This window comes from Dermacentor andersoni, chromosome 6 (assembly GCF_023375885.2).
Source record: "Dermacentor andersoni chromosome 6, qqDerAnde1_hic_scaffold, whole genome shotgun sequence".
Classification (NCBI taxonomy): domain Eukaryota; kingdom Metazoa; phylum Arthropoda; class Arachnida; order Ixodida; family Ixodidae; genus Dermacentor; species Dermacentor andersoni.
Genome location: NC_092819.1, coordinates 115889724 through 115915432, shown reverse-complemented (window position 1 = coordinate 115915432; position 25709 = coordinate 115889724). Strand labels below are relative to the sequence as shown.

Sequence of the window (25709 nt, the reverse complement as noted above, 5' to 3'; positions counted from 1 at the left end):
TCTCATTTATTACATAACGAGTGTCTCGAATCAGGCAACATCGATGCCTTCAGGTAGCATGTGTGGGTTTATTGACCGGTTGCCTTCACTAAAAAAAGATCACGTTCTCGTGACGCCTGCGGCAGAAAGGATGTTCCATGTCCGCCGCCAAGGTCTGTGAGTGGTAACGCTGGCTAACACTCCCAGGGTTCTACAAGGAAACATAAATACCCAAGTGGATCGGTAAACGGCGCCGCGGTGCTCAATTGGTAGAGCATCGCATGCGATGTGCGAAGGTTGTGGGATCGTTCCCCACCTGTGGCAGGTTGTTTTTTCATCCACTTTCATTTCCATTAATTTATCGTTTCATTATTTCATTTATTAAGCTCAAGTAATTTCCCCTATGTTGTCCGTGGTGTCAGTGTTTGTTGGCTTCTTATGATATGACTAATAAAATTCGGGGCCCTCGGTTAACCACCTTTTTTCCTGCAATAACATGTTTCATGGAGGATAACCAAAGCACGCTTGACTTTCTTTAAAAAAATATGCTTCATGTAGACAGTTTCTGCGTCCTTGTCTGTTTGCAACCTAAAAACATGAAAAACAGCTAGTAAAAGGCCGCAGAAAATTTTAAACGAACTGCTGATATTGCAGTAATAAAATCTCTTCACAAAGAATAGCTAATAAAAATATTTTAGAAATTTCAGTGGTTTTCTGAAAATAAAATTGGCATGGAAAAGGTTAATCTCGTATGGGGCACTAAGAACAGTAGTAAAACAAATTAGTCACCTAACGCAATCTGTGTAATGAATTGAGGATAAGTGCTCTATAAAAAATTACATGTTTTCGATGAGAGATTGTGATTATTTTCCGACACATGTCGATCTTTATTTGCTAATGTGGAAAACCACAATCACTTCCCTCTCAGCTCTGTCAGGGCTCTGTAACTAACCTCATGTGCTGGAAGATAGGGAAACACCCACGGCTCATATGTTCAGCCATGTGGCTACTGTAGTTATTTGTGCAAGTTCTGGGTTCACCCACTCCCTCATTGAAACAGTGATAATGATTACGGTTACTAATACTTGTTTCCATCCAGGAGTCAAATCAGCTTGTAGTTGATGCTAGTCCTGTTGACAGGTCTTTATCCTTGTTTCTTCATGCTATCATACTTCTAAGAATAAATAATCTTGCATACTATTGCTGAAAGCTGGGAGAGTTGGTTACTGGCATTAGGAAACATAGTTACTACACTATAAGATGAAACACATGAAATGCACAGGATGAGCACTACACATGAACTTGTTTTAGTACATGAGTGCGATTATATGCATGCATGAAATGCTCAAATTTGCAGCAAAATTTGACTATACGTGACATATAATATACATCACTCATTCTATTTTGCATGTACTGTACATCTTTTTCAAGTAATCGATTTTTATATTCGAGATTTCAATAGAAGGTGCGCTATTGCATTTATCGGTTTGTCTGGGAAGGCCCTTATATATCAGTGTGCAATTTTAGCCTTACATTTTCTGAGTATGTTGTGCTGTTGTATTTTGCCATGTATTGACATCTTTTACAATGTCCTGCAAGTGTTTCAGGCCTTGCTAACACGCTAACCTGCGCAGAATGCTCAGCCTGTCTTTGAGGCACCTTTGAGTGCCTTTAATGCCTTCAGCAGCAAGTGTTATACCCGTCACACGAGCATGCCAAAGGTCCTTTGAAGTTAAGGAGCATTGAGCTTTCCATGACATTAGTTCAACGGATATATGTCGGTGCTACATGGTCTCCAGGTAGTCTCCGTTGAAGCTTTTAACAGAAACCGCAATGTATCCTTAGCGCTACCATCACCTTGAAAGTAATAAAAAAATATGGCCCAATGCGTCTTATAATAAATTTGTCACATTTTTTTCAGCAAGATTTATTTTTCCTAATACATAGAAACATCAAAACAAAATGCACACGTAGTAAAGGCATTACTTTATCACAAACAGATGTATTTATTGTAATGATGGCCACCATGTGTACCGCTTCGTACACCGCACATTGGCATCGATTATTAATTGTTGCCTTTGCTTCAGCTGCTTTGTTTCGTTCGTTGTGGCTAGGTAGCGGTAGGTACACGTAAATGCTGTAAAAACTAAAAAACAAAAGTGACAAGGAAAGATGTGCAGAAAAAAGCCAAGGAGACTGGGATGCCTAGCAGCCACTAACCAAAGAACCAAATCGCTCATGGCAACCGTGTTGTGTCGAGGTTGCTGCTGACGACAAGCCGTGCCGGTGTTGCTGTACCAGCGCTTTCATGATGGAGATTGCGGGTGTCCCGAAAGTGTTTAGTACTTTAGTAACAGTATTCAGTACTTATAAGCTCGTTCTGGAGAGGTAAAAATTGAACTTTCATATCTTTAGATTATTTTTTCTACTGTCAGACGCCCTCTAGGCTTGGGAGTGTTCCCTTGAGGTTTCAAAGGACGAACGCGCACTCCTTTGATTCAAAGCCCCCTTCCAGTAGGGCTCCTTTGCTGTGCCTGTGTGACAGTGCACATTCTCCCTTGAAGTAAAGGATCTTTGGTTCAAAGGACTTTGAAAGTGCCCGTGTGACTGGGGTATTATGTAGGATAGACCAGGATTTGTGGTAATGGCAGGCTGCAGGAGCATTGTGCTCAGATGTAGGTGGTAACAGCATCTGGATATCTCACAAAACATTGCAAAACATGCCAAACTGTGCCAAACTGTGACTGTACACATGCACTTTGCAAATATAAGGCAGGGAAGTGCAGATTTGTATACTAGGTCTTTTCCATCCAAGAAACCAATAACTGCATTAACAAACCTTCTACAAGGGTCTTGAGTAAAGAAGTTGGTTACTTGAACAATATGATGTATGAAATGGGCGCATCATGAATCACATAGTTTATATGTCGTGTATTGTGAAATTTCCTGCGAATGTGCCGTTTTTATGTATGTAATCATTGTTTAGTGAGGTTTCTTGATGTCCAGCACCCATTCTCTGCATATCATGTTGGTATTTTGTTTTGTCTTAGAACTGTAATTATGTTTCATAAAACCTTACATTGCTAAAATTAGACTTTGGGGCAGTTTGGTCTTTTCATCCACATTCTTGTTTTTGTCATTTCCCTTACCATGCAAGCATTTTTCTGGAGCACTTGCAGTATTTCGTCATCCTCTTGCGTTTACAAGCCAGAGTTCTGTCTCTGAACAGCTCAAACCACTTGTAGCATGCAAATCTGATGCATCCTCAACAGAACTCCATAGTGAATGTATTGCTAAAAATATTTTTCAGGGGATGAAGCACTTCTATAACTACCGAGTTTTGCAGCAATAAAGAAGCAGAATGCTTGCATCTGTGTAATCTATATATAATATTTTCTATGTATCATCTTTTATCTGACTGTCTGTCAGCATGGTAACATTGCATATTATCTTCTTAACATTCATGAGTTCCAAATAGCTACTATAATCTTTTTGTCCTCACATTTTCTGCAATATCCTTCACCGGAAGGACAACTAGCAGTTCACTTGATTTACCACTTACAGGCAACAAATTAACCATAATAGTAGTGTCATGCCTATTGCTTAAAAGCTCCTAAACGATTTTGCACATCTGAAAGTTCCTTGAATTCATGCAAGCAGGTGCTGCTTATATGATGGCTGAATGCTCATGTGATTGGTTTTTAGGCCAATGTGAATGAAAAACGCCAGTACCTATGTGTTGCTTTATGATGTTGACCTGTATTTATTATTACGTGTGTGAACTGTGTGTGCACTCTGAAGATATGCACATTACTGCTGGTGTTTTGTATAATCTGTGTATAATACAACATATATTATCAAGAACACATTCATTTTATTAGTTTTTGTAATATGTTGTCATGATTTCCTTTCATTGTCAGTGCTGCAAGGCGTCCTAATACCTAATTAAAGAGCTTCTGCAGATATAAAGAGTTGATTCAAAATTTCAGAAACTTTTAATCACTGCAGCTATAGGTTTTTTTAATATAAGCTTTCTTCACTACAAAAGGGGGCTTCCTAAATTGGTTATTTGCGCCTATAAACCAACCGAGCTGGATGAAAATACTTTTCAGAAATTGCTCGAAGGTCTATTATACTTAAGTCAGAATAAGAAGATACTCTTTGCAGATAAAAAACATTAATGGTCTATCTCACATAATGAAACATTCTAGAAGGCCTTGTGGTCATTCGTAGAAACACTTGTTTGTAGCTTTGTCAGTGCCGTGATGTTTCAACCTTAGCCTACAAGATAACGATACTCACACCATGTGAAATTTTTGCGAAGTATTCTGTTTGTGCATTCTGCGACTTAAAAGGAAGAGGTCCGGACACTGACCAAAATGGTTTAAAGTACTTATTTGAATTTTTGAAGTTATTTGAATTTATTTGAATTTGAAAACGTAAAAAACTATTTTAAACATTTTGGTCGGTGTCTGGACCTCTTCCTTTTAGTATGCATCATCCCGACCAGACGGGCTTTCGTCATACTCTCCACTTCATCCAGTCTGCAAATGTACAATGGGCTGTAATTTTTCCTAAAATCTGAGGTGGCCAAGATGCACTTGGAGTGGTAGCATTGAATGGCCCAGCGCTGTTGAATAATTGGTGATGCTATGTTTAAATATTCATGCGGTGTCTGTTTGCAATACAATAGTACATAATCTATTTACGTTTGGTTTTGCAGAATGCTCCCTATCATGCACTGCCATCTCAACAGTACCATGGCTTTTTGTGTGGATTCCTTCCCTTTTGAAGGCCACCACTGTTTGCACAGCATCACAGCCTGCCTGCCTTGATCTTGCGGAAGAAGAAAATACAAAATGCCTATTTTTTGAAATGCATGCATGGCTCCATGCAACACCACCTGTCGTCGGGGTGTTAAGGCTTTTTGAAGAGAAAATGTAATGACGCCTTATGTGTGCCCTGGTGGCAAAGTGTTTGCCTCTTTGCCTGTGTAAAAATTTCACACTTATGGATACTGTTAAGGGTTCCTGTATCATATTTTCTTTCACATCCTAAGAAATTTTTGTTTCATTATAAAACTAAAAATTATAGTTGAATTGCTTCTTTGTGTGATATGCAATATTCAGCTGAAGGTGATCAGCAGAGGTCGAACAAGTGTTATATCAGGTGGAGAAATTTTTTTGAGAAGTGGACTTCTTCGTTAGGGTAACAACCGTTTTCCTTGGCAGTATTTGTATAGTTCACTTTTCTCCACTCCATGGATATCCAGCAAAATGAGTGAGTGCATAGAGAAGGTGAGGTAAGTTTAAATGCTCACCATGGGGGTTTAGTTGGGGTAGCAAGGTGTGTAGAAGTATGGGAGTTTGGCAGGTTGCTGGCACCAATTTCTATGAGTGATCTTGTTTGTGTCTATGTCAGTTATATAATGCGAGGCGTCTTCTGAGGCCAGAAATTTTGAAAAAAGAACTCCTTATATTTGTGGAAATTCAGTATGTGCCCCTGAGGCTACTACGAGCACTTGGGGCCACTGGGTAGATGCAGCTCTCCAATGAAGTTTTTTGACACAAACTTGTGTATGTACACTGGGTGTGTGCCACTGCATATGTGCCACTCTTTAATGAACCTCTTTGGTGCTGACTTAGCTCATGGGGCATCACAACACAAACCTATGTAGTGACATCTGTGTATGCAAGTAAGTGTGAGCTGGAATTGTCTGCTTGGATTTTCTTTCCCTGACGACGACTAGTCCCCTTGTTGAATTAACTTCAGCCTGAGATATCACCTGTTTGTCTACTGTTATCACATTATGCCCATTTTGCTGTGAACTTGTCATGTTCTCTAGCTGGCAAGCTTGAATTTCAGGTACTGCACGCTAAGGAAATTGATTCAGAGTGGGTGGTACCACCTCTGCTTTTTCTTTGCAGCTGTGTGTTACACGAGAGAATAAGTTGTACGTAGATGTCCATTAGAAATAGCATAGGTATTCAAAGGTACTTTCATTATGTTCTAGGTCATTGGTGCTGTCTGGCCTCCTTTGCATCATTTTTTGTAGCATGCTTTTTACATGAAAAAACAAATGTGGCCTGTTCTAATGCATGCAAGGACTGCCCAACAGCTCATGATGTTTTGAGCCGCTGAATTTGTCTTGGCTGCACTTGTGGATTTTCAACTGTACTGAAGCTTGCAATATGCTTGAATTTCCTGTCAAACTGGTTTGCTTGTTTGTATCCAATTTATTGAATTATTTCACTTTCATTATGCTAATAGTCATTGATTGTACTATCATGCTGGCACATATGATTCTAGAACTGCAATAAATTTCCAGACATTTTATTGCTTTGTCATGGCTTTTGCACTCGTCAGACACAATCTACTAAACACACACACAAAAAGAACTCCCTTCAACCTCATAAGATTCCCAAAAAGTGCATAATAAACTCCCAGACCTACCTGTAAAAGCTCTAATAAGGAGCTAAAATGCACTCCCAAAACATCTGTTTAAAGCTCCCTTAGTAAAACAGCTCCCTAAAGCTGTAAAAATTCACTCCCAAGCATTCTCCTATATGTTCCCATAAAAAGCAAAAATCGAACTCTCAAAACTATCCATAAGTGCTCCCTTAAGCAGAGCTCCCAAAATAGGGGAACTGTTGCTCCCAGGTTTACACCTAAGCACTCCTGCAAGGAGGTAAAATAATTTCCCAAAGGTATCCTTCAAAACGCCCTTAAGAAGCCACACGTTTCCGAAAATATGCACGTAAGAACTCTCATCGCTTCTCCTATAAATTCCCATAAGAAGCAAAATAATATACCCATGTCAACTTGTAAAAGCTCCCAAAGCTCCTCATAAGAACTTCCATAGTTCTGGTGTTCAAAAGAGGAATGAAAAACTCCCAACGTTCCCCATATAGACTCCTGCAGCCACTCGGGGGTTGGTGTTCAAAGGAGAATTAAAAACCTCCCATAATTCTCCATATAGACTCCTGCAACCACTCAGGGGTTGGTGTTCAAAGGAGAATTAAAAAACTCCCATAATTCCGCATATAGACTCCTGCAACCAATCAGGAGTTGGTGTTCAAAGGAGAATTAAAAAACTCCCATAATTCCCCATAACACCACCAAACACAAGGGTGTGAAAAAAAACTCCGTTCGAATGGAGGATATTGTCCTCCCTTAAGGGCTGAAGTTATGCAACGAGGCCAAAACTCCCTAAAAGGGTCAAACTTGTTTACAGTGTAGGCATCGGCTTCACAGTGCCTCAGCATCTTTGGCGGTGGCCCACCAAAATGAAGCGCCGACGTCCCAGATGAGCGACAGGCTCGACGCACGGTTGAGAGCGCTGCAATACGATAGCGCACGAGTGCAGCCACGTGGCTTTATGTCATATTTCGCGGGCTTTCTTGAAACTCCGAAAGAGTTCGCGAAGCAGCACGTATGGTTGCGACAAGAAAGTGGATCGGTCGTTTCTGAAGACCCTCTACAACCCAACGAAACGCACTTGGATCTAAAATCATTAAAGGTGTTGCATAATTCATCTTAGTCATTACTTAGGCCGAATGTAAGCATAATATAAGGAGAGCCACATGCCGGCTACCACATGCCGTTGGTTTCCTTCATCTGCAACTAATCATTTCTTTTAAATGCTTGGCACAAGTTACGTGAAACACCCTATGTATTAATGGGACACTAAATCGAAACAATAAATCAGCTTAGACTAAGGAAGCATTGTTTGAGAACCCTGCAGGCGTCATTTAAAAAAAAATAGTTTATTAGGTGAGAAAATGAAGGTCCAAGTATCAGTATTTGAATTTCGTGCCGAAACCCCAGCGCCGTTACGTCAGCGTGACTTCAGGGATTCCAAAGCATATTTTCGCATTTGGGTGCGTTGGCTGCCGAAACTTGCCATGTTTAATATTTGGTTCCGTTAGAACACAACGTAGTCAATCTGTACCGCTATATATAATTAGTGGGGCCTAGAAGATGCCATCAAAATCCAAGACGTCACAGCCCCCAAGTGCGGGAACTTAAGTAGGCGTCGCCACCCGTATTTCGTTCTTGCGCTTTTTCTGGCGTTGTAATAGCGGTCTTTTTGGTGTTGTAGAACGGTAATTCACTGATGGAGAAAAAATCATTTTTTACTTTAGTGTCCCTTTAAGGTATTCGTTCGCATGCTTGGTTTTGCAGGCTCCAATCGTTTGCCCGCATTTTCAATGCGCACGCACATTGACGCGAATTAAATTACATTAAATTTCGACTTATCAGCCCAATGCCAAAGCCACTACGTCACCATGGCGGCTACGCGGTGTTGCATAGAACGCGCTGCGGCACTCTCTCGCACCGCGTTCAATGCAACGCCGCATGGATGGATGTTATGAGCGTCCCCTTTGGAACGGGGCGGTGGGTTGCGCCAGCAAGCTCTTGGTATTTTACTGCCTAATGTCCTACCTAGGTTAAACAATGAAAAAAACAAACACTATGGACTACCGCACCCAAATTTTCTGATCGCCTATTGCGAACTGTGCTTTTGTGGGTATCCGTCTTTTGTCGTTTCCCTACCTTCCTTCCACCAATCGCCTCTTACTAATGCCTATTGCGGAGATGTTTCCTTTACCACTCCTCCCGCCGAACCCAAGGGCCTCAAGGAGGCCAGTGGTGCCTAAATCGACCGCTAGGTAGACGTCTTCACATTCTAATAAAACATGCTCCGTCGTTTCCCTAGTTTTACCGCAGCAAGCACATGCTTCTTCCTCCTTACGTCTCGCTTTATAGGTACGTGTTCTAAGGCATGCCGCAGCGCATTCAATGCAACGCCGCCAAGCGTTCGATGCAACGCTGCCACGCGTTCGATGCAACACTCCTTCCCACCTATTTTACGAGTGGCTATAACCCTAAAGGTCCGGAGGACATCGCTCTCGGCACCTTCTGACGGTGATCGATGCGTAAGTGTCAGGGCTCGATGCTGCTCCTGCTTGATGTACCAGAGGGGCATCCGGTGGTTCCGGTGAACTTGGCTGAAGCACTTCCGCAGCATGCGGCAAATCAGTTTCACGATGCTCATAGTTCTTGTTTGTTTCCAGAAAAGACCTCAAATGATCGGCATGTATGTACGTATCGCACATGGCTTCCGACGAGTACCAAATATGTACAGAGCAGTCCACAGTGAAAGGGAACACCGGAGCACGGGGCGCCTGCTCTGTTCTGCAGGCGCAGTGAGCGCCGCTGGCGGCGCTCTTTCGTCTTCTGCTAACATCTGCCGTCGCGCTTCGGATCGTCGCGAAGAATGCTTGGTCGTCGCGAAAAATAATGTTGCGGATGCTTTCATACAGGAACTACGCGACCTACTGCTCGCGTAGTTCCTGCATGAAAGCATCCAATTTTTTTTGTTTGCAGCTGGAAGAAAAGTGATGAGATTGATCTAGAATCAGATGAATGCCGCAATGAGACTGCCGTATTTTCTTCGCCTTATCAATATAAAAGAAATGCCCGCTTCAGAAAACGCATACTATGCAACTCGGCTCCCGCTATACCACGATGAATCGAGTGCCATACGACGAAAGTAAGCCTATTGTTGAACTGTGGCTAGGGAAGTACAGTAAACGCGCTATCTTAAGGTTAAATGAGCGGCCGCTCAAAACAGTCAATAGAATTGTTGTCTTATTAGAGCAACCAACGCTCCTAGGAAGCCACGGCGTCGGGCCACAAGCCATGCGAAAGACCTCGCCATTGTAGCTGCTGTGGCTGCAGACCTCGTGCTTCTGTTCAAGACATCAAAGAAAGCCTTGGACTAAACACTTCGAAGACAACTGTGAAGCCCCGCTTGTATCAGGCTGGGCTAAAAAGCAGGACAACTGTATAGAAGCTTCTTCGCACCGCTAACAAGGACAAGCGGCTTCAGTTTGTGCAGCGTCACGCAGGCTGGACGACGCAGGATTGGAAGGGCCCGTATTCTGAAACGTACGCCTTCCGCAAGACTATCGCCTTGGCCAGGCCTCCGCCAATGGCGTGCCCGGATTGGCAGTTTTAGGAAAACCGGAAAATAAACAGCGCCATCTAGCAGTTCCAGCCTATGTCATTTTAACTTCATGGTGTCGATGGGTGCTCTTCACATATATTGAATGAAAGAACACGTCTTTTGGCGTTCGGTTGGTGGCGGAGTGTAGTACAGATAAGGCATAACGTAGGTGGTAGTTTATAGTAGCCTTATTGGTGGCGCCTTACACGCATTTTTCTCCGGCGATATTTGTTGATTAATTTAAAATAAAACACTTTACACTTCTTTATTCAATTTATTTTACCTAAAGCCGCCGTAACAAATTAGTATAAGCCGTACTGCGGCCACTACACTCGAAAACACCCGAACTGCTCTGGACTCGCAGGGTGCGCTCTCTCATGCGATGTGAAGCGTTGCACAGCGCGTATTGGTGCACGCTCACATCACGGGTAAGCAGTCGCTTGATTCATTGAACGCGACTATCGCGGCGGCGACACTATCGCTGACGGTGAACGTTTTAGAGTACGGCCCCAGACGACGCATTAACGCCCTGACTGCAATCGGTAATATATGCCTTTACTATTGTAATGGTGCTCCTTGCACGATTTTTCGTTTTCATTATTGATAATTGTAAACTCGTCTCTAGTTCTGAGAATTCCTGGAAGCGTTTTGTAAAAGGGAACGATGTTTCATAAAATAATATGTAGTGTCATTGACTGAATCCTACCTGTCATATCACACGAGGCCTATCACGGTTGACAATAGGGCAAACCGCTCCCAAATAATTATTTAAATAGTAGCTTGAAAAACGTGCGGACAATATTTTCTGTTCGCAATGTATAGAAATGATGGCTAATATGAAGCAATGGCATCAACGATGGCACATTACACTACATTACAGTCCAGGAGCTTCTTATGCCGGAAACAAACCAGGAAGAGCAGTGTTATTTCTTGTCGTTAGAGTTTTCAGAATTTGTAGTTCCATTCTGTAAAATGCTTCGCGTGTAGCAAGCTGAACTTTATATATAGTGGAGCGATACTGCACGTGATGATGCAGCATTGAGTACGCAAGAACTTCCAGTTTAATGAAAAGATCCACGACTTCCATTGCCTCATGGCGCGCATTGCAGATGATAGGATGTGTTTACTGAACCTCCGTTATTTCATACTTCAGCTACAGGTCGGAATACAACCAGCGGCTCCCTGCAAGCGAAAGGACAGTCGTCAGCATGTGAGGCTGCATGACAAAGGATGGCCTCGGGCCTCTCGTGAGGCTGGAAGGAAAATTCACGGCAGTCAAATACTGTGACGTCACCGAACAAGTTGCCCTCCTTCATGCGGCAAACGGTCCTTCCCAGCCGCATGACTTCCGATTTCAACACGGCAACTCCCCTGTGTATACCGCAAAAAAAAAAAGCTCTATCACTTTTCTCCAGCGACACCAAGTGGAAGTTCCGAGCTGGCCATCGCAATCTCCCGACTTGAACCCCATAGAAAACGTTTTGCGGACTAGGAAGAAGGCTCTAGCAAGTGAGTGCCTGCATGGGCTCTCCGCGGACAGGCTTTGGAGCGCTGTCAAGGCCGAATGGGAGCGTTTGAAGCAAAATGCGTCCTTATGTGAAGACTTGTAAGCAAATATTCGTTCAAGAATGAAGGCAGTGTGGGAGGCAAACGGCGACGTGACTAGGTATTGAGCGACGCACGAGGATTACCCTTTTTCCTTTTTTCTTAAAGCCCAATAAGATGGCAGATGTTTGTAACAGCACCTTTGACGTGAAGTCCTAACAAAGGTTATAGCAATCAGTATTTTGAACGCATGCCCTAATATGGCTACCATAATCAGAATGGCACCATTTCTAAACGTTACCAACCTAAAGCTTTAGGACAATTTAGCATGGTGCTATACTTCGGCATCCACTAGTTAGTAACGTTTCTGCAACTGCGGTAGCCTAGCACATTACACACACTAATATGTCTCCACGTCAAGTTTACCACTGAATTCTACTGAATGCTCTTTAAAGGCGCTTGTTTAGCCTACGGATACCAGCGACGCAAATATGCAGTAGTGCTTTCTAAAATAGTTGCGCCACAGAGACGTGTGGAAAAGTTCTCGTGTTTGCCTCGGGAGTTTAAATGGCAAAAATAACCGAGGTAATATTTTGCACCGTCTAATTCTCTTTCATCCTTGCAAGGGCTAGCTATCCGAGTATGACCAGGCAGTCTCCGGCCAACTTTAACAACGCGTGAATGGTTTCCTTTGCGACGATCCGAAGCACGGCGGCAGAGAGCAGCATACACGAAAGAGCACCGCCCACTGCGCTCACTGCGCCTGCGCGAAGTTCGTTGCCGCCGCCGGCTTGTGGAGCAGAGAAGACGCCACGCGCTCCGGTGTTCCTTTTAACAATAGACTGCCCGGTAAATGGCAATTTCATTCGTGTCATCCCCCCCTCCTTTTCCGGGCAACTGTTTAATAACTTCACCTCGCACTGGGCGCACAAAAACAGAATCACCGACAGAAAATTATCACGACATACCTCGCCGATTGTCTCCAGACACTTTCACTCTTTCCACCTTGTCCAGCAGTTCACTTCTAAGATATGATTGGAGCAGTGTTAGCCGAGTTCTCAGTTTGCGTCGCAGAAAGAGTTCAGCGGGCATTTTAGCCGTGAATGTATGGGGGCGTTGTATGGTAAGAAAACAAAAAGTTCTTAATTATGTGCTGCAATGATCGCCTTTCCCCTTTCCCTTCATCTTCTAGTAGCTGCTTAAGAAGCGCTTCCATTGCACTTTGTACTGGGCCGGTATTTTCCAGCGATGCCTTTTCCAATTCTATGCTTTTTCAGACTTTTTGCGCTTGGCCAGTGGTCAGAGCGACGGTCTGCCCACATCATCAACGGGATCAGGCAGCCGTGTGTGGTGGATGATAAGAATAGCATAGAATAAGGCATAAGGCATCGCTACAAAATAGTGGCCCGGCTCTTTCGGCCGCCCCGTTTGATGGTGGATCGTACGGTTGCGTGAGCGTATGTTTTGCACGGTTCGCTTTCCAGAAGAGTTCAAATTCTGCAGCAACAAACTGAGAGCCGTTATCGCTAACAATCTCAGCTGGAAGCCCATGCGGCGCAAACAGAACGCATAGGTTCCACTGTTTTCGTAGCTGTCCAATAACGCATTATTTTCACTTAGAACCATTTCGGATCGGTCAATAACATATCCCCTTCTTTAGATGCAAAATCTAAGTGTACCCTTTCCCACGGACAATCGCTCACTCGCGACTAACACAAGGGTACTGGCGGCACCAAAGGGAGCACAGATTGGCAAGCTTTACATTGGCATACCACTTGTTCTATAGCATTATGGATGCCTGGCCAACACACCATTGAACGTGCCACTGCCTTCGCCAATGCGTTGCTCTCGGTGCTTTTGCCAACAGTTGCTTGTTGAAGCCATCCTGTTGCCTGTCTTTGTCAGTGAAGGTCGGAGACACCCGCAGCGAGGACTTCGCTTCTCGTCGGGGCCATCTGCTGAATCTCTTTCCACGCGGCTTCCATAGCCACAAAGATGATGCAGGCCGGTTCCCAGGTCAGTTCAGTGCCAGGCATGGCTAACAGTCGGCAGCGTATATCATCTGTTTGAAGTCCGGCAGTTAGTCGGTCCCGCAGAGCTTCCTCTAGAAACTCACCGAACGCGGACGTTGCTGACAATTTCTTGAGACCGGCGATGAAGTCCGTCACGCTTTCATACTTGTTTTTGTCGGTGGACGCGATACCTTTCCGTCACCGCGGAACTCTTGGAGTGCACCAGCGCCATCCTCGAATGACACCTTGTGGGCGTCTTTGGAAGAAGCTAGCTCTTGAGCGTTCCGTAAGTCTTTTCACCCATTGTAGTCAAAAAGACGTGTAGTTTCTTTTCTCCTGCAATGTCGTTGGCGGCGATGAAGCACTGGAGAAGCTCAAGGTAGGCTTTGTCTATCTCGAGCTTATAGGTAGTACCCGGTGTCCGGGTCCAACTCCGGCCGCTTGCCAAGTGTAGCGCCCGACGTAGCCATTTTCAGTGCATCTTGCAGCATCCCATCCTCGTCGCCAGTTTACTGCGACAAGACGCCGAGACGTACTTGTGAAATGTCTTTATTCCATCTGGCCTACAGGCCGCGATAATGGTGATGATAGTGATCTACAGAAAGGAAAGACGTTTGATTCTGCCGCCCGTGAGGGAGCACGGCGAAGCGTCGTCAGGGGAGAGGGAATGGGAAGTGAAAGATGATAGAGCAAGATGGAGGATGGTTGCCTAATAGACTCCTATTATACGCGACAGGTGGCAGTCCTCAGTAAAGTGGTCAGCGTTGTAGCGGGCGCTTACAGGGTGTCTATTCCAGTGGAATTTATTCTCCAGCAGGCTTCGCAGCGCAGGGAGCCGGAGACACACCGGGAACAGTAGGTCAGTCTTTGTGGCCGCTGGAAAGCCATGGCGTCTGCAGATCTTGAAAACAATAGAGCATTCCTGCTTCAAGGATGGGCAGGCACAGAGAACGTGCTCCAAAGTAACGGCGTTCCCGCACCTCTTGCAGGCAGCTGACACGACGCGGCCCTTGGCGTACAGCATGGCCGCAGTCCCGGTGCAGCCAGTCCTTAAGCTCAGGACGTGGAACGGTCTCTTCTGGAGAGGCCGTTCTCTGGAAGCGGCTTGGGGCCCTGCCACTAGCCACTCGAAGGTCCGGGTGAATGGAGGTAAGCAGGCGCCGTAGCCGATATCTCCTGTAGTATGAAGCCGCTACCCATCTGGTAATCGGGACTACATGGTAGGCAGCTTTGGAATAGGCATCCGCATCCTCGTTGCTGGCTACCCCGGCATGTCAGGGCGGCCAGTGGAAGGACATTGGGATACAGGCGGTGGCTAGAGCCGTCACTTTAGCAAGCAGCAGCACCTCTGTAAGTCGTTCCCGCCGTGGGTTGATAGGGGCCTGGAGCTCTGGCTTAGAGTCGCACACCGCCACCACCGGCTGCTGGGGAGGATGCTCAGCAAGGAGGTCGGCCGCCACGTAGAGCCCAGAGAGCTCAACTGCAGTAGAACTTGCTGTGAACGGGAGCCTACACTACCTGTGACAGGCGAGAACGTGAACTATGCACGCCGCTGCTGCCGACCTGCTGGGGAGGACTGAAGGGAACACCAGCAGGTGTCCTTCCAACTACTCCTGGAGCTGCAGGCCGCGTCACAGCAACGAAGAAAACTCTCACCTCGCATTGCACATGCGCAGAGTAAACACTCAAATCCCCCAATCACAGTCACGGCACTCTATCGCTCCGCGTTCGATGCAACGCCGCAACACATTCGATCAAACACGCGGGATGAGAGCCTGCTGATAGGATTGATTGTGCTTGGCCCAACACACCTCTCTCTTTATGAGGATGGTAGACACTTATGAAAGGAGATTAATTATATGATTGCGCTGTGCTGGATGGTAGTGTACTTTATGGAATAAGCATAAAAGTGGAAATTTACGATGAGTTGCTGCAGAGGTGCGTTGCAGCTAGTTTTCATTTCTGTTATGCTTGCTGTACGGAGATAGTAATTGAGAACCAAACGAGAAGAGTTATTCTGATCAATTTCAGTACTATAAAATCGGTATGCGTTAAGCTAGGTAAATGTGGTTTAGTGGCGAAAAAGCGGCTAAGGCTATGCTGCGCCAAACACGAGGTGCTTTATAATACTATTTAATAGGCGAAAGACTGTTAATCTACATTTTGTGTAAAAACCCACTGTCTAGGAATTTACGTACTTCAGGTAATGGGACTATCGAATCATCTAAAATTAAAGCAGGATGTAAACTTATGTATTTTATATAGGTTGTGCAAAATGTTTTGTCTTTGTACTTCAATATGTGTGCATGTGAGTAATAAATATCTTAGTGGTTCTTGGCATTTTTCGCATGTCGGCGCGTCCTCTTTCGTACGTAAATAATTGTTTGTGAGGTGTGTGTGCCCATTGCGTAGTCGGCCTAGTACTACTTCAAAGAACCGCTCCAGGTGGTTACACGACTTCGACTCACCAAGTACGGGTTTAGTGGCATGTAACTGGTTTGTAATATGGTCCCATTCGTGTTGCCACTTTGACATTAGGCCTTCCTAATGGCACGGATATTATCTTTATATGGAAGTGTTGTTTATTATGTCTTTTTAAGCTGCCATCGCTTAAGTGTTGTTTATTATGTCATTTTAAGCTGCCATTATGTCTTTTTAAGCTGCCGTCTATCAGCTGCTTCGTTACCCGGTATCCCGACATGACTTGGTATCCAGCAGAAACGAATTCATCTCCCGTATTTGTGAAGCGTGACCATGTTAGTATATCCCCGAGCATGGGTTCACACTCAGACTTCAGATGTAGAGCCTGCAGTGTACTTAAGTAATCAGTGTATATGACTGTTTGTGTGTTCGCCAGTGATAATCGTTTTCACTACAACCCATACTGCATAAACTTCAGCAGTAAAAGCACAGGCATGTTTTGGTAGACGAGTATTTGTTTCCCAATTTTCTGTTACGGCCCCAACACCCTCGTGTTCTGTTTTAGAGCCATCAGTGTCGAATTCATGCTATTTTGATATTTGTCCTAAAGAGCACGGAATTCTTGTATAATATGTTCGTGTGGGGTGTCTCTTTTCTTTAAATGTGTCAATGTCCAGTCACATAACTGTGTCAAATTGTACCGCGGGGGCAATCGTCGTGGTTTTTTGGCAATCTGGAGGACTGAGAGCGATGTCATACTCCCAAAAATATTTGTCATATCGCAGGACAAGCGGCTTAATAATGTTCGGTTTACCAACGCCCCGAAACATGGGCGCCCAACATGCGCACCGCCGGGCAGAATTCGCTGCGCGTCATGTGGAGACATTGGCAGACGCACCGCCAAGCCATGAACAAGTGTACACTTACGCAGCTTTCGACCCACGCACCAGCGAAGGAGCAGTCGCCTACCACGTAGTGGGTTCTTGTGAGACACATTCTACCTTTACAACTGCTGATGCTGACGACCCAACGGAACTTGAACTCCACGCAATAGTCTTGGCATTAGATAGAGTTTCAAGCAGCACGCAAGCAAAACACATCGATATATACACCGACTCAGTATGCGCTGCATGCCTGCAAGTCGCGCCACACAGCATCACCGGAAGTACCCCTCGTCAAGCAGGCCTTCAGGCGTGCGGAGGCCCACGGGGTCACTGCAACACTTCATTGGATCCCTGGACACCAGGGCATCGACGGAAATGAGAGAGCCCATGAGGCGGCGCGCGCCCTTCTTTCCAACCGCGTCGTCTCCCGGGATCCTTCAGAAACCCTCACAACCAGCACAAGCAACACGACAAATGGAGCCCCGTATGACCCAGACAGAGCTCTGAGAGCAGCAGCAGCCAACCGACGCAAGAGGGAACTCCGTGCGAGTGTGCCCTCAGACCCAGAGCCACTTCCAGCGGGTCTTCCCAGGTCGGGGCAGGTGCTGCTGCATAGGCTCCGTTCCGGCTTCGTCCTCAAACCGGATGTGCTGGAGCGGTGGCGACAGTACCGGCCACGCCGGGAAAGACGCCCTCTATCTCCGTCTCCCAACTCCCTTCCATCGCAGGAACCCGGCCATCCCACAGCCTCCGCGGACCAAGAAGAGCTCCAGACGCCACACAGGTGCCCTGACTGCGATATGGCCACGCGGCCATCCGCAGCCCATCTGTTTTGGGAGTGCCAGCGACACGCTCAACAGCGGGACCACCACCTGAGGGCGGTGCGAGTGTCGTCCTACGAGGAGTAGATTAGACCGGCAACTGGCTCGATGGATTCCGACAGGGCCATTCTGGACTCGCTCTTGGCTGTCGCCAAGGACGCGTAGCTTCTAGGACGGCTCTGAATACACCTCCCCCCCTCCTCTTCCTATTCCCCATTATAGGCCTTCGCGCCATCCCTTAATACATTTTGTCATTATCATCATTTTTGTAGTGTAATCGTGAGTTGCACTGTGTGACGATGTTGTAGCATGTGTTGTGGTGAGGCCTGAACTCTGAGCACATAGGAAAAAGTGAGTAACGCTCTGCACTGCTGTAAGGGAGGTTCATTACACTGAAGGTTTAAACTTTGGACAGGCGATTTTCGGTAGGCACCACTTGCTAATCAGAGTCCCGGTATATGTACTGGATCAAGTCGTCGTATGTAAGACTGCCTGGCTGAGCCATAAACCATGGAGCCGCATCTAAAATGCTGCGCACAAGAGACCGGTAGATACGTAAAAGGCACGTTCGGTCGGAACCCCAATGGTTACGAGACAAAATTTTAAGGATATTTAGGGCTTTATCTGTTTTAATTTTTATTGCTTTTATGTAAGCTAGGAAGTTTTGTTTGGTGTCAAAGGTTACTCCTAAAAACTTATAGTCTTGTTTCACCGGCAGTATGGCGTTATTCAATGTTAGGACTGGATCCCTGTGTAGGCCTCGTTTCTGAGAGAACAAAACAGCAACAGTTTTCTGTGTGGAGAACCAGAAAGCATTTTTGTTAGCCCATTGTGTAAGTTTATTTTGAGGCGCGGCAAGCCACTTGGACATCGTCTACGTATAGAGAGTGCATAGGAGACGCCGGTATTATCTTATTAACCGAGTTCAGTTTTACAATAAAGAGTGTCGTGCTGAGAACACAGCCTTGCGAAACCCAATTATTTGTGTAAATGTATCGGAATCTACTGAGCCGAGACATACCTGAAATGTTCTGACATAAAATTAGCTAGGCAGTTCAGCATTCTAGCGCGGATGCCGAGATCAGCCAGGTCTTTGAAAATTTTATATTTCCATGTGGTATCTTAGGCTTTATCTAAATTGAAGAAAACTGCAAGACAGTGTTGTTTGTGTAAAAATGCATATCGAATTTCATGTTCCAGACGGACAAGATGGCCAGTAGCTGAACAACCCTTTTTATATCTACACTGGTGGGGGTCTATAAGGTTTCTTGATTCTAAAATAAATGAGAGTCTTATATTGATAAAGCCTTCACATGATTTTGCCAAACAGCTTGTGAGGGCAATGGGTTTGTAGCTGCTTGTGGATGTTGGGTATTTACCAGCTTTGAGAAATGCAACTAATATTGCCTTTTTCTACTCTTCCGGCATTATACCAGATTCACAGATAATTTTGAAAAATTTAAGGAGAGCTTCTACAGATGATTGAGATAGATGAGCCAGCATGACGTAGTGAATACGGTCGTGACTTGGCGCTGTGTTTTTCCCCGAAGGAAGAACTGTTTATTTCTTATTGTGTGAGGGGTGAATTGTGCGTTTCATTTGACGCGCCAGTAGTGGGCAGCCTGTGTTTTTCAGCAGTCTGTACTGTAAAAATTATTTTGTATAATTCACTGAACTGGATACATATCACAAATATTCGCCAAGTATATCTGCCTGTTGTATTGTTTGTGCACCTGGACTTGTAAGTGACGGTATTGTATAAGATGAGTTATCTCCCCGAAACTTTACAACCTGTTCCCACATTCGTTTAGATGTGATTGTCGTGTTTATTGAAGATATGTATTTCTTCAACGGCAATGTTTCTCCCTGCCTTCTGCTAAATCGCGCTTTGGCTTTGGCCTGTTCTAGAGGCTGGTATAGGTGGGGTGTCTTCGTAATATCCCCCAGGCCCTATTTTGAAGTAGTTTTTCTTCTGTGCACTCAGGAGTCCACCAGGGGTAATTTTTTTTTTTGCACACCACGCTAGATGTTTGAGGTATTGCATTTTCTGCCACTGAAAATTAAAATTGCAGCAAACTTCTCATTAATTATAATTACGTTGAGTTCATTTGCAAAGACTTCTTCGAGTTTTGCATGTTTCACGAAAAGCGGCCAGTCGGCAAGATGTATTTTACAGAGACGTGGCTTAGAGTTTGTGGTAGGTAATGTGGATACTAAATCAAAAGGCTCCGACAACTGGTGTATGAGATTTTTCCAGTTGTCTAGTAGTAAAATGAGTAGAGGGCGGAATCTAAAGTGAAGAGATGGTGATGGTTTTATGCGATATAACGGTGACAGCGACAGCCTCGAAAGCCATTCAGCTGAACATTTCGTGTAGGGGCGCCGTCCCGAACGACTATGGCGACCCCTCCTGACAAACGGCTCGAGTGTTCGCGGTCCCTTCGGAGAACGGCAAAGCCTTTAGGCATTATATTGTTCTTTGGCCCTAGGTTTGTTTCTTGAAGGCTGAATGCTACTGGTGATAACTTATTTAGGATGTCTTTGATGTCACCTAGATTGTGAAGTAGACTTCTACAATTCCAATAAAAGATGAAAGCCATTTCATTGGAATTGAAAAAAAAAATGTGTGTGAGCTGAGCAGTTTTAGGTGACATATATTAAAAAATTCATTACTCGCGTGTTAAGGGCAGTAACCGTCCAGGTTACCTGTCCCTTTCTCGGCAGAGTTACGATATGTTTCTCCTTCTTGGAGCGTTTGAAGAAGCGCAGATCTTTTATCGTCAATGACGCCGGGGTTTTCGGAACGACCTCCATTGCCTTTTCCGAGGCTCTAGACAATCGATAAAACAGACGTTTGGGCAAGTTGGTAAGACATTGTTTTGTCGTTGCCGTGTCGTTTTTCCCTGCTTGTCCCCGGGAAAACCACGCTGTTCTTTCAAATATGGACGATCGAGAGCCAGGCGCCGAGACGCGCGTCTCGGGCCCTCGGGTTCGGTTCAACTTCGGGCCCGGCGGCACTCCGGTCTGCCGGCCTGTCTTCGATTATGGTGGAGCAGCACTGGCTGCAGCGACCACCAAGGGATGGAAGGAAGGAAGGAAGGAAGGAAGGAAAGACATGGACCCTGTAGGCTCCTGAAACAGGTGTGGCGCTGCCCCCTGCCACGTCACGCTGGCATAGGTTACTTGAGGTACGTACCCTAGCCTTTTCCTCGCTTTATAGAAGGAAATATTTTCCTTTACTGTGATTCCGACGATTTCTTTTTATCTTTTTCAGCAAGGGCAACTCTGCCAGTAAGCAGGATGATCGCCCTTGGAATTGACACATGGTGCGGGAGCATTGCAGTTACTATAAGGATTGTAATTGGCACTACGTTTCGCGAATGTTTCTCTCCCTCTGCATGATTGTGATGCATGCCCGAACCTCTGGCACTTGAAACACCGCCTCGAGTTTGGTACGCACGGTCTCACGATGATTTTCATATATCCTGCACCGAATGAACTAGGCGCAGTGCTGCTACCAAATGTCAATATCACATGTTTCGTCGGGATCTGTTGGTCATTTCGTCGTAGTGTGCTTCTCTGTACATTAATTAAGTTTTGTTTCTGAAATGCTTCGAGGAACTCTACATCACTGAGGTTAAGGAAGTCTTCTGACATAACTCCGCTGCTTGTGTTGAGTGAACAGCTGGAGAAATTGTCACTTTGTTGTCACCAATACTGGTGAGTTCGGCTAGCTTTTCTACTTGATCTTTCTTTGTCAGTTCAAGGAGGAGGTCTCCGCTATCCATCTTTCAGGCCTTGTAACTAGTTCCAATTGTGTTTGCTAAACATTTGAAAGCTATGAACGATGACAGTTTTCCAATGGCAGTGTTGCCTTCAGTGCGAAGAACATGGTATTTCTGAAATGTGTATTCACTTGGTTTTAAAAAGAACTGGAAAGTTGCTTCTGTGCGAACTCTCTGCAGAGGCCAATCTCAAAATCGCGGGAACGCTTGTGCCATTGAATGATTTCAAAATTCCGTGGCGGTGGTAGCCACCCACCACCGAGCCCAACAAGGGGACGCTACAGGTTCCAAGAAACCTGCAGACGTCAACTATACCAACTATACACCACCACTATAACATAATGTATATACCCAAGGTTGAATGTATTGCACACGGTTAACCCTTGCAGCACGGAAATTTGGAAGAATAAGTGAGTAGAACACAGGAAAGATTGAAAGTTAGAGACAGAAAAAGATTGAAGAAGGGGACAGGAAAAGGCGACTGCCGATTTCCCTCGGGCAGGTCAGTCCGGTGGTGCCGTCCACGTGAAGCAGAGGCAAAGAGGTGTGTTAACTCTACCGAGGGGCCTTAAAGGTCAGAACACCCGGCGTCGGCTGAACCACCAGGATCCCCTTTCCCCGGACACGGCTAAGCCGCGCACGGCTGCACGCGAAGGGTCCAACGCTCGTGTGCTCGGGTAGGTGGTGTCGCAACACACCAAACGCCTACTGACGCAGACGCCCTTGCGAGGGCATGTTTTAATACCCCAGATAGCCGCAGGGTACGCTAGCTGACCCTGGATTAATGTTTTATAAAGCATGAATTCAGGACGCCCAGGGGATGAGTGGACGTTGCGACAAATGCATCTACTGTTAGCCCTGGCATTGAAGCTGGTAACGTGAGCTGACCAGTTAAGACCAGAAGTAATATGAGCGCCAGTATATCGGTAGCATGTTACAGACTCAAGCAAAAAGTTTTGAGGTGAATATGAAGCATTATTTGTAGAATCATTCGAATTATCTAAGATTTGTACTTAGTACAATGCAGCTTGAATAGCCAGAGATGACAATTTGTTTATGACGTCAATGTCGTGTCGCATTGTTGGCATCGCTATGGCCATTAATTTCTCAGTGTATAGAACAGTCGTCCGTGAAAAAGTGAACGTTACAGGACGCACAAGGAGGCAAATTATTAATGTAAATTAATAAAACGTGGGCCTGCAATCTATCCTCATGGTAATCTGGAGTTAACGCGACGTAACGGAAAAATGACGTTATTTGCTGTAAAGGTTAAGTTTGCAGTCCCATGTTAGCAAACTAACTTTAGAAAGCAGTTTACGACAAACGTTATCGAACGCTCTGCTGATGTAAAGGAACATGCAATTAAAATATTAGGGAGGACTGAAAATGGCACGAAAGCGTTTGGGGAAGGACTGTTTCAAGCGAAAAAATTATTGTTAACTCAAGAAAGTTACACTGTTCGAAAATGAAACGCGTTCAAATTTTTACGAGGTATACTAATTATTGATATGCGATAAGAGTGTAATGATGAATCTCTAAAGGTAAATCTCTTTTTAAAGGTTAGGTACAGAAGCTCAGTTGGAAGTCAACTCTTATCCTAATCTTTTCTACGTCCCTGTTTAAGTGTTACACTGTACCCCCAAGGTAATTGAAACCCAAATAGCCCAAATAGTCACGCTGCTAATTCATCAAACAATTGCCCTTCAGCCAGCCTGCGACGTGTAAAAGGAAACACACTGACTAACGTAACCTTTGGAAAAGACATTTTACTTTCTCGTTTTGGCGAGCGGATGCCATGTTAGTGTTGTCGCATTGCATTTTATGCCTGGTATCCCGTAGATTCGAGGGTCGTCTCCTGTCGCGTCACAGTGATCGCGCGCCCGTTTGCATCACATGTGTGTGGTACTGGTGGATGCGCTGCCGTGATAGCAAGTGTCGCATCACCTCAAAAACTTGGTACAGATAAACTTTGAGGCGGCGGGGCGGAGGCGTGCCCTGTGAGCCGACGCTTGCTGCACCCGTGAGCCCAATGCCCCACGAACGCAGGGTGGCTTATATACCGTGATTTAAGCGCAAACCGAGTCGCTTCGCAACGACGTGCGCTTTAGACAACGATGCAAAACACGACACTCACCTGTGCATTCCTTGCACCGACGAAGGTATGTCCTCCCTCGATGATCGAGCCGCCACTTTGTCTTTGTTGAAAATAACCCAGTGGAGTAGCCCAGGTGATGGTAGCGAGGATAGCCTATTTCTGAGAACTGCATCTTCATTTGCGGTGTTCAGATCCCAACCAGGACACCGCGAGATAGGAAGCCGTAGGTACCTTTTTTGACTGGCACCGTCGACATATGCGCCGCTTACTCCGTCCACGGAGAAACTGCCAATCTCGCAGAGCACGTCGTATCCGGAACAGCCGTCAGTCCAAACCGAGAGTGCGTCGTACATGGTTAAGACCGCGGCAGGTTCCCCAACGGCGGCGAGACATATCCCCCGGTGAAGTTCGTCTGCCGCTGCCGAACTTGTAGAAGCGCCAAAATCGTCGCCCATCATCTTCAAAACCTACGCTTCCGCCGCAGTTAGGCTAGCTGTTATGCTCCGAGCGTTTGTTCTTCAACGCGTTACCCACGTCGCTTACGTTTGGCCGTGATAAGCGTGCTCACTGACCAAGCAGCGTGCCCGTGCTGCAAGTAGGCAAGCAGTTTATCTGAAAGCGATCGGACAATCTTGTCTGTCGTGCGTCGGCCCACCAGGAAGCCGATTGGCTAATGCGAGTCACGCGGGTTCCTTCTCTCGCACATAAAACCGGATGCGGAAACCCTCTATGGGGTACAGTTTCCGACAATAATTACTAGCAGGAATTATGGCTATGGGGGGGGGGGGGGGGGGGGGCGATCGTTCCGCCACCATGGCAATGACAGTTACTGCGCGAATTCGTCTGATCTTCGTCCTTCTGGCATCAGGCATTTTGTGGTTTTGTGCATTGCGCTTAATTATGTGCATTCAGTGGCCTAAATTTTCTACCATATTTTTTCTAAATACACAAGGAAATAGGACTTCCGAGCACGCATGCTCGCTGCTAATTGCAGCGTTGCTGCCTGTCCAGGTGGCCAAATTGCCCAATCAAAACGCGCCAAGCGTCTCAAGGTGCTGGCTTAGCCGGAAGCAATTATTAAGGCCGCTGTGCGGCGTCTCGAAGAAGACTTTGGTAGCTTAATAGTTTTAATATGGGGCTTGTGTACTACAAGCCTGGTGCTCGAATCCAATGCTCGGATCATTTTAACATTGTTTATTTACTTATCTAGAACTGAGCACATTGCTGAAAATGATCAGTTTGCCATGTCAGAAAGCCGTTTGAAGCTAGAAGGATTACGTTTATGGAAATCCATGCGCTATCCATCATTTCCATGCTGGCCGAACCACCGTGCTTACAGCTCCCATCGGCATTAGCGCCTCAGTTCCTTCCAGTAACTCTATACCTTCATTGCGAAGTCGAAACTGCCCATGGTCGCATGCCGACGTGACACGCCAGCTGGGCTTCACCATTGAGGGTTGCCGGGCACGCTATTCGAACTAAACCACATACAAAACAAAAGGACGCATTCATGACGCCACTCGTCACGTGTACAATAGGAAGGGGAGAGGAACATGCTTGCAAGACACTCTTTTCCACTTCATGCGGGTGTGATTTCCTCGGGCGTTCATGAAGGGCGTCGCTAGCGCAGCCATTATGTACGCACGAACAATGCGCCATATCTTGAAAATTTCGTTTTCCTTCTGTGTGATTCCTTCTGTATGAATAATTTAGTTAATAAAACACAGAAAGTTCACTGATGTCAGCAGAAAGAACCTTCCGCAGCGCCTTCATCCTTCTAGCATCACGCATTTAGAAGTGGAGCAAATAAGCTTCAGTAATGTAAAAAGTTGGGTTAGTTGGTGATTAATCCTCAAACCTTGGTGGTGAAGCAGCGCACTGACAAAGACAAGGCGAAGACAGGCAAGAATACCGCGAGTGTCGCACATTCTTGTGTGTCTTCGCCTTGTCCTTGTCAGTTCGCTGCTTCACCACAAAGGTATGGAGTAAATAAAGATTACTCATATATCAGTCGGTCAAACGTGCGCGCACTTAAGCGTTGGAAGTTTTCATTTCATTCACACATTCGCTACTGTGACATGACTCGACGCAAGGTAAAAATCTCAAACTACATAAGCAAATTTCGCTCAAGACATGTACATATTAAGCGAGCAAG

The 25709-nt window shown here is 45.6% G+C and overlaps 1 protein-coding gene across 1 annotated transcript in view; it reads right to left on the bottom strand.

Annotated features, from left to right (window-relative positions):
* LOC126522269 (decapping and exoribonuclease protein-like) overlaps positions 1-24177 on the bottom strand; it is a 73912-nt gene extending 49735 nt beyond the window's left edge. Inside the window, exon 1 of the mRNA XM_055066310.2 lies at positions 23594-24177. Coding sequence (XP_054922285.1) covers positions 23594-24012 — 419 coding nt within the window. The 5' untranslated portion in view covers positions 24013-24177. The remainder of the gene's footprint in view (positions 1-23593) is intronic.
* Positions 24178-25709: the final 1532 nt, after the last annotated feature.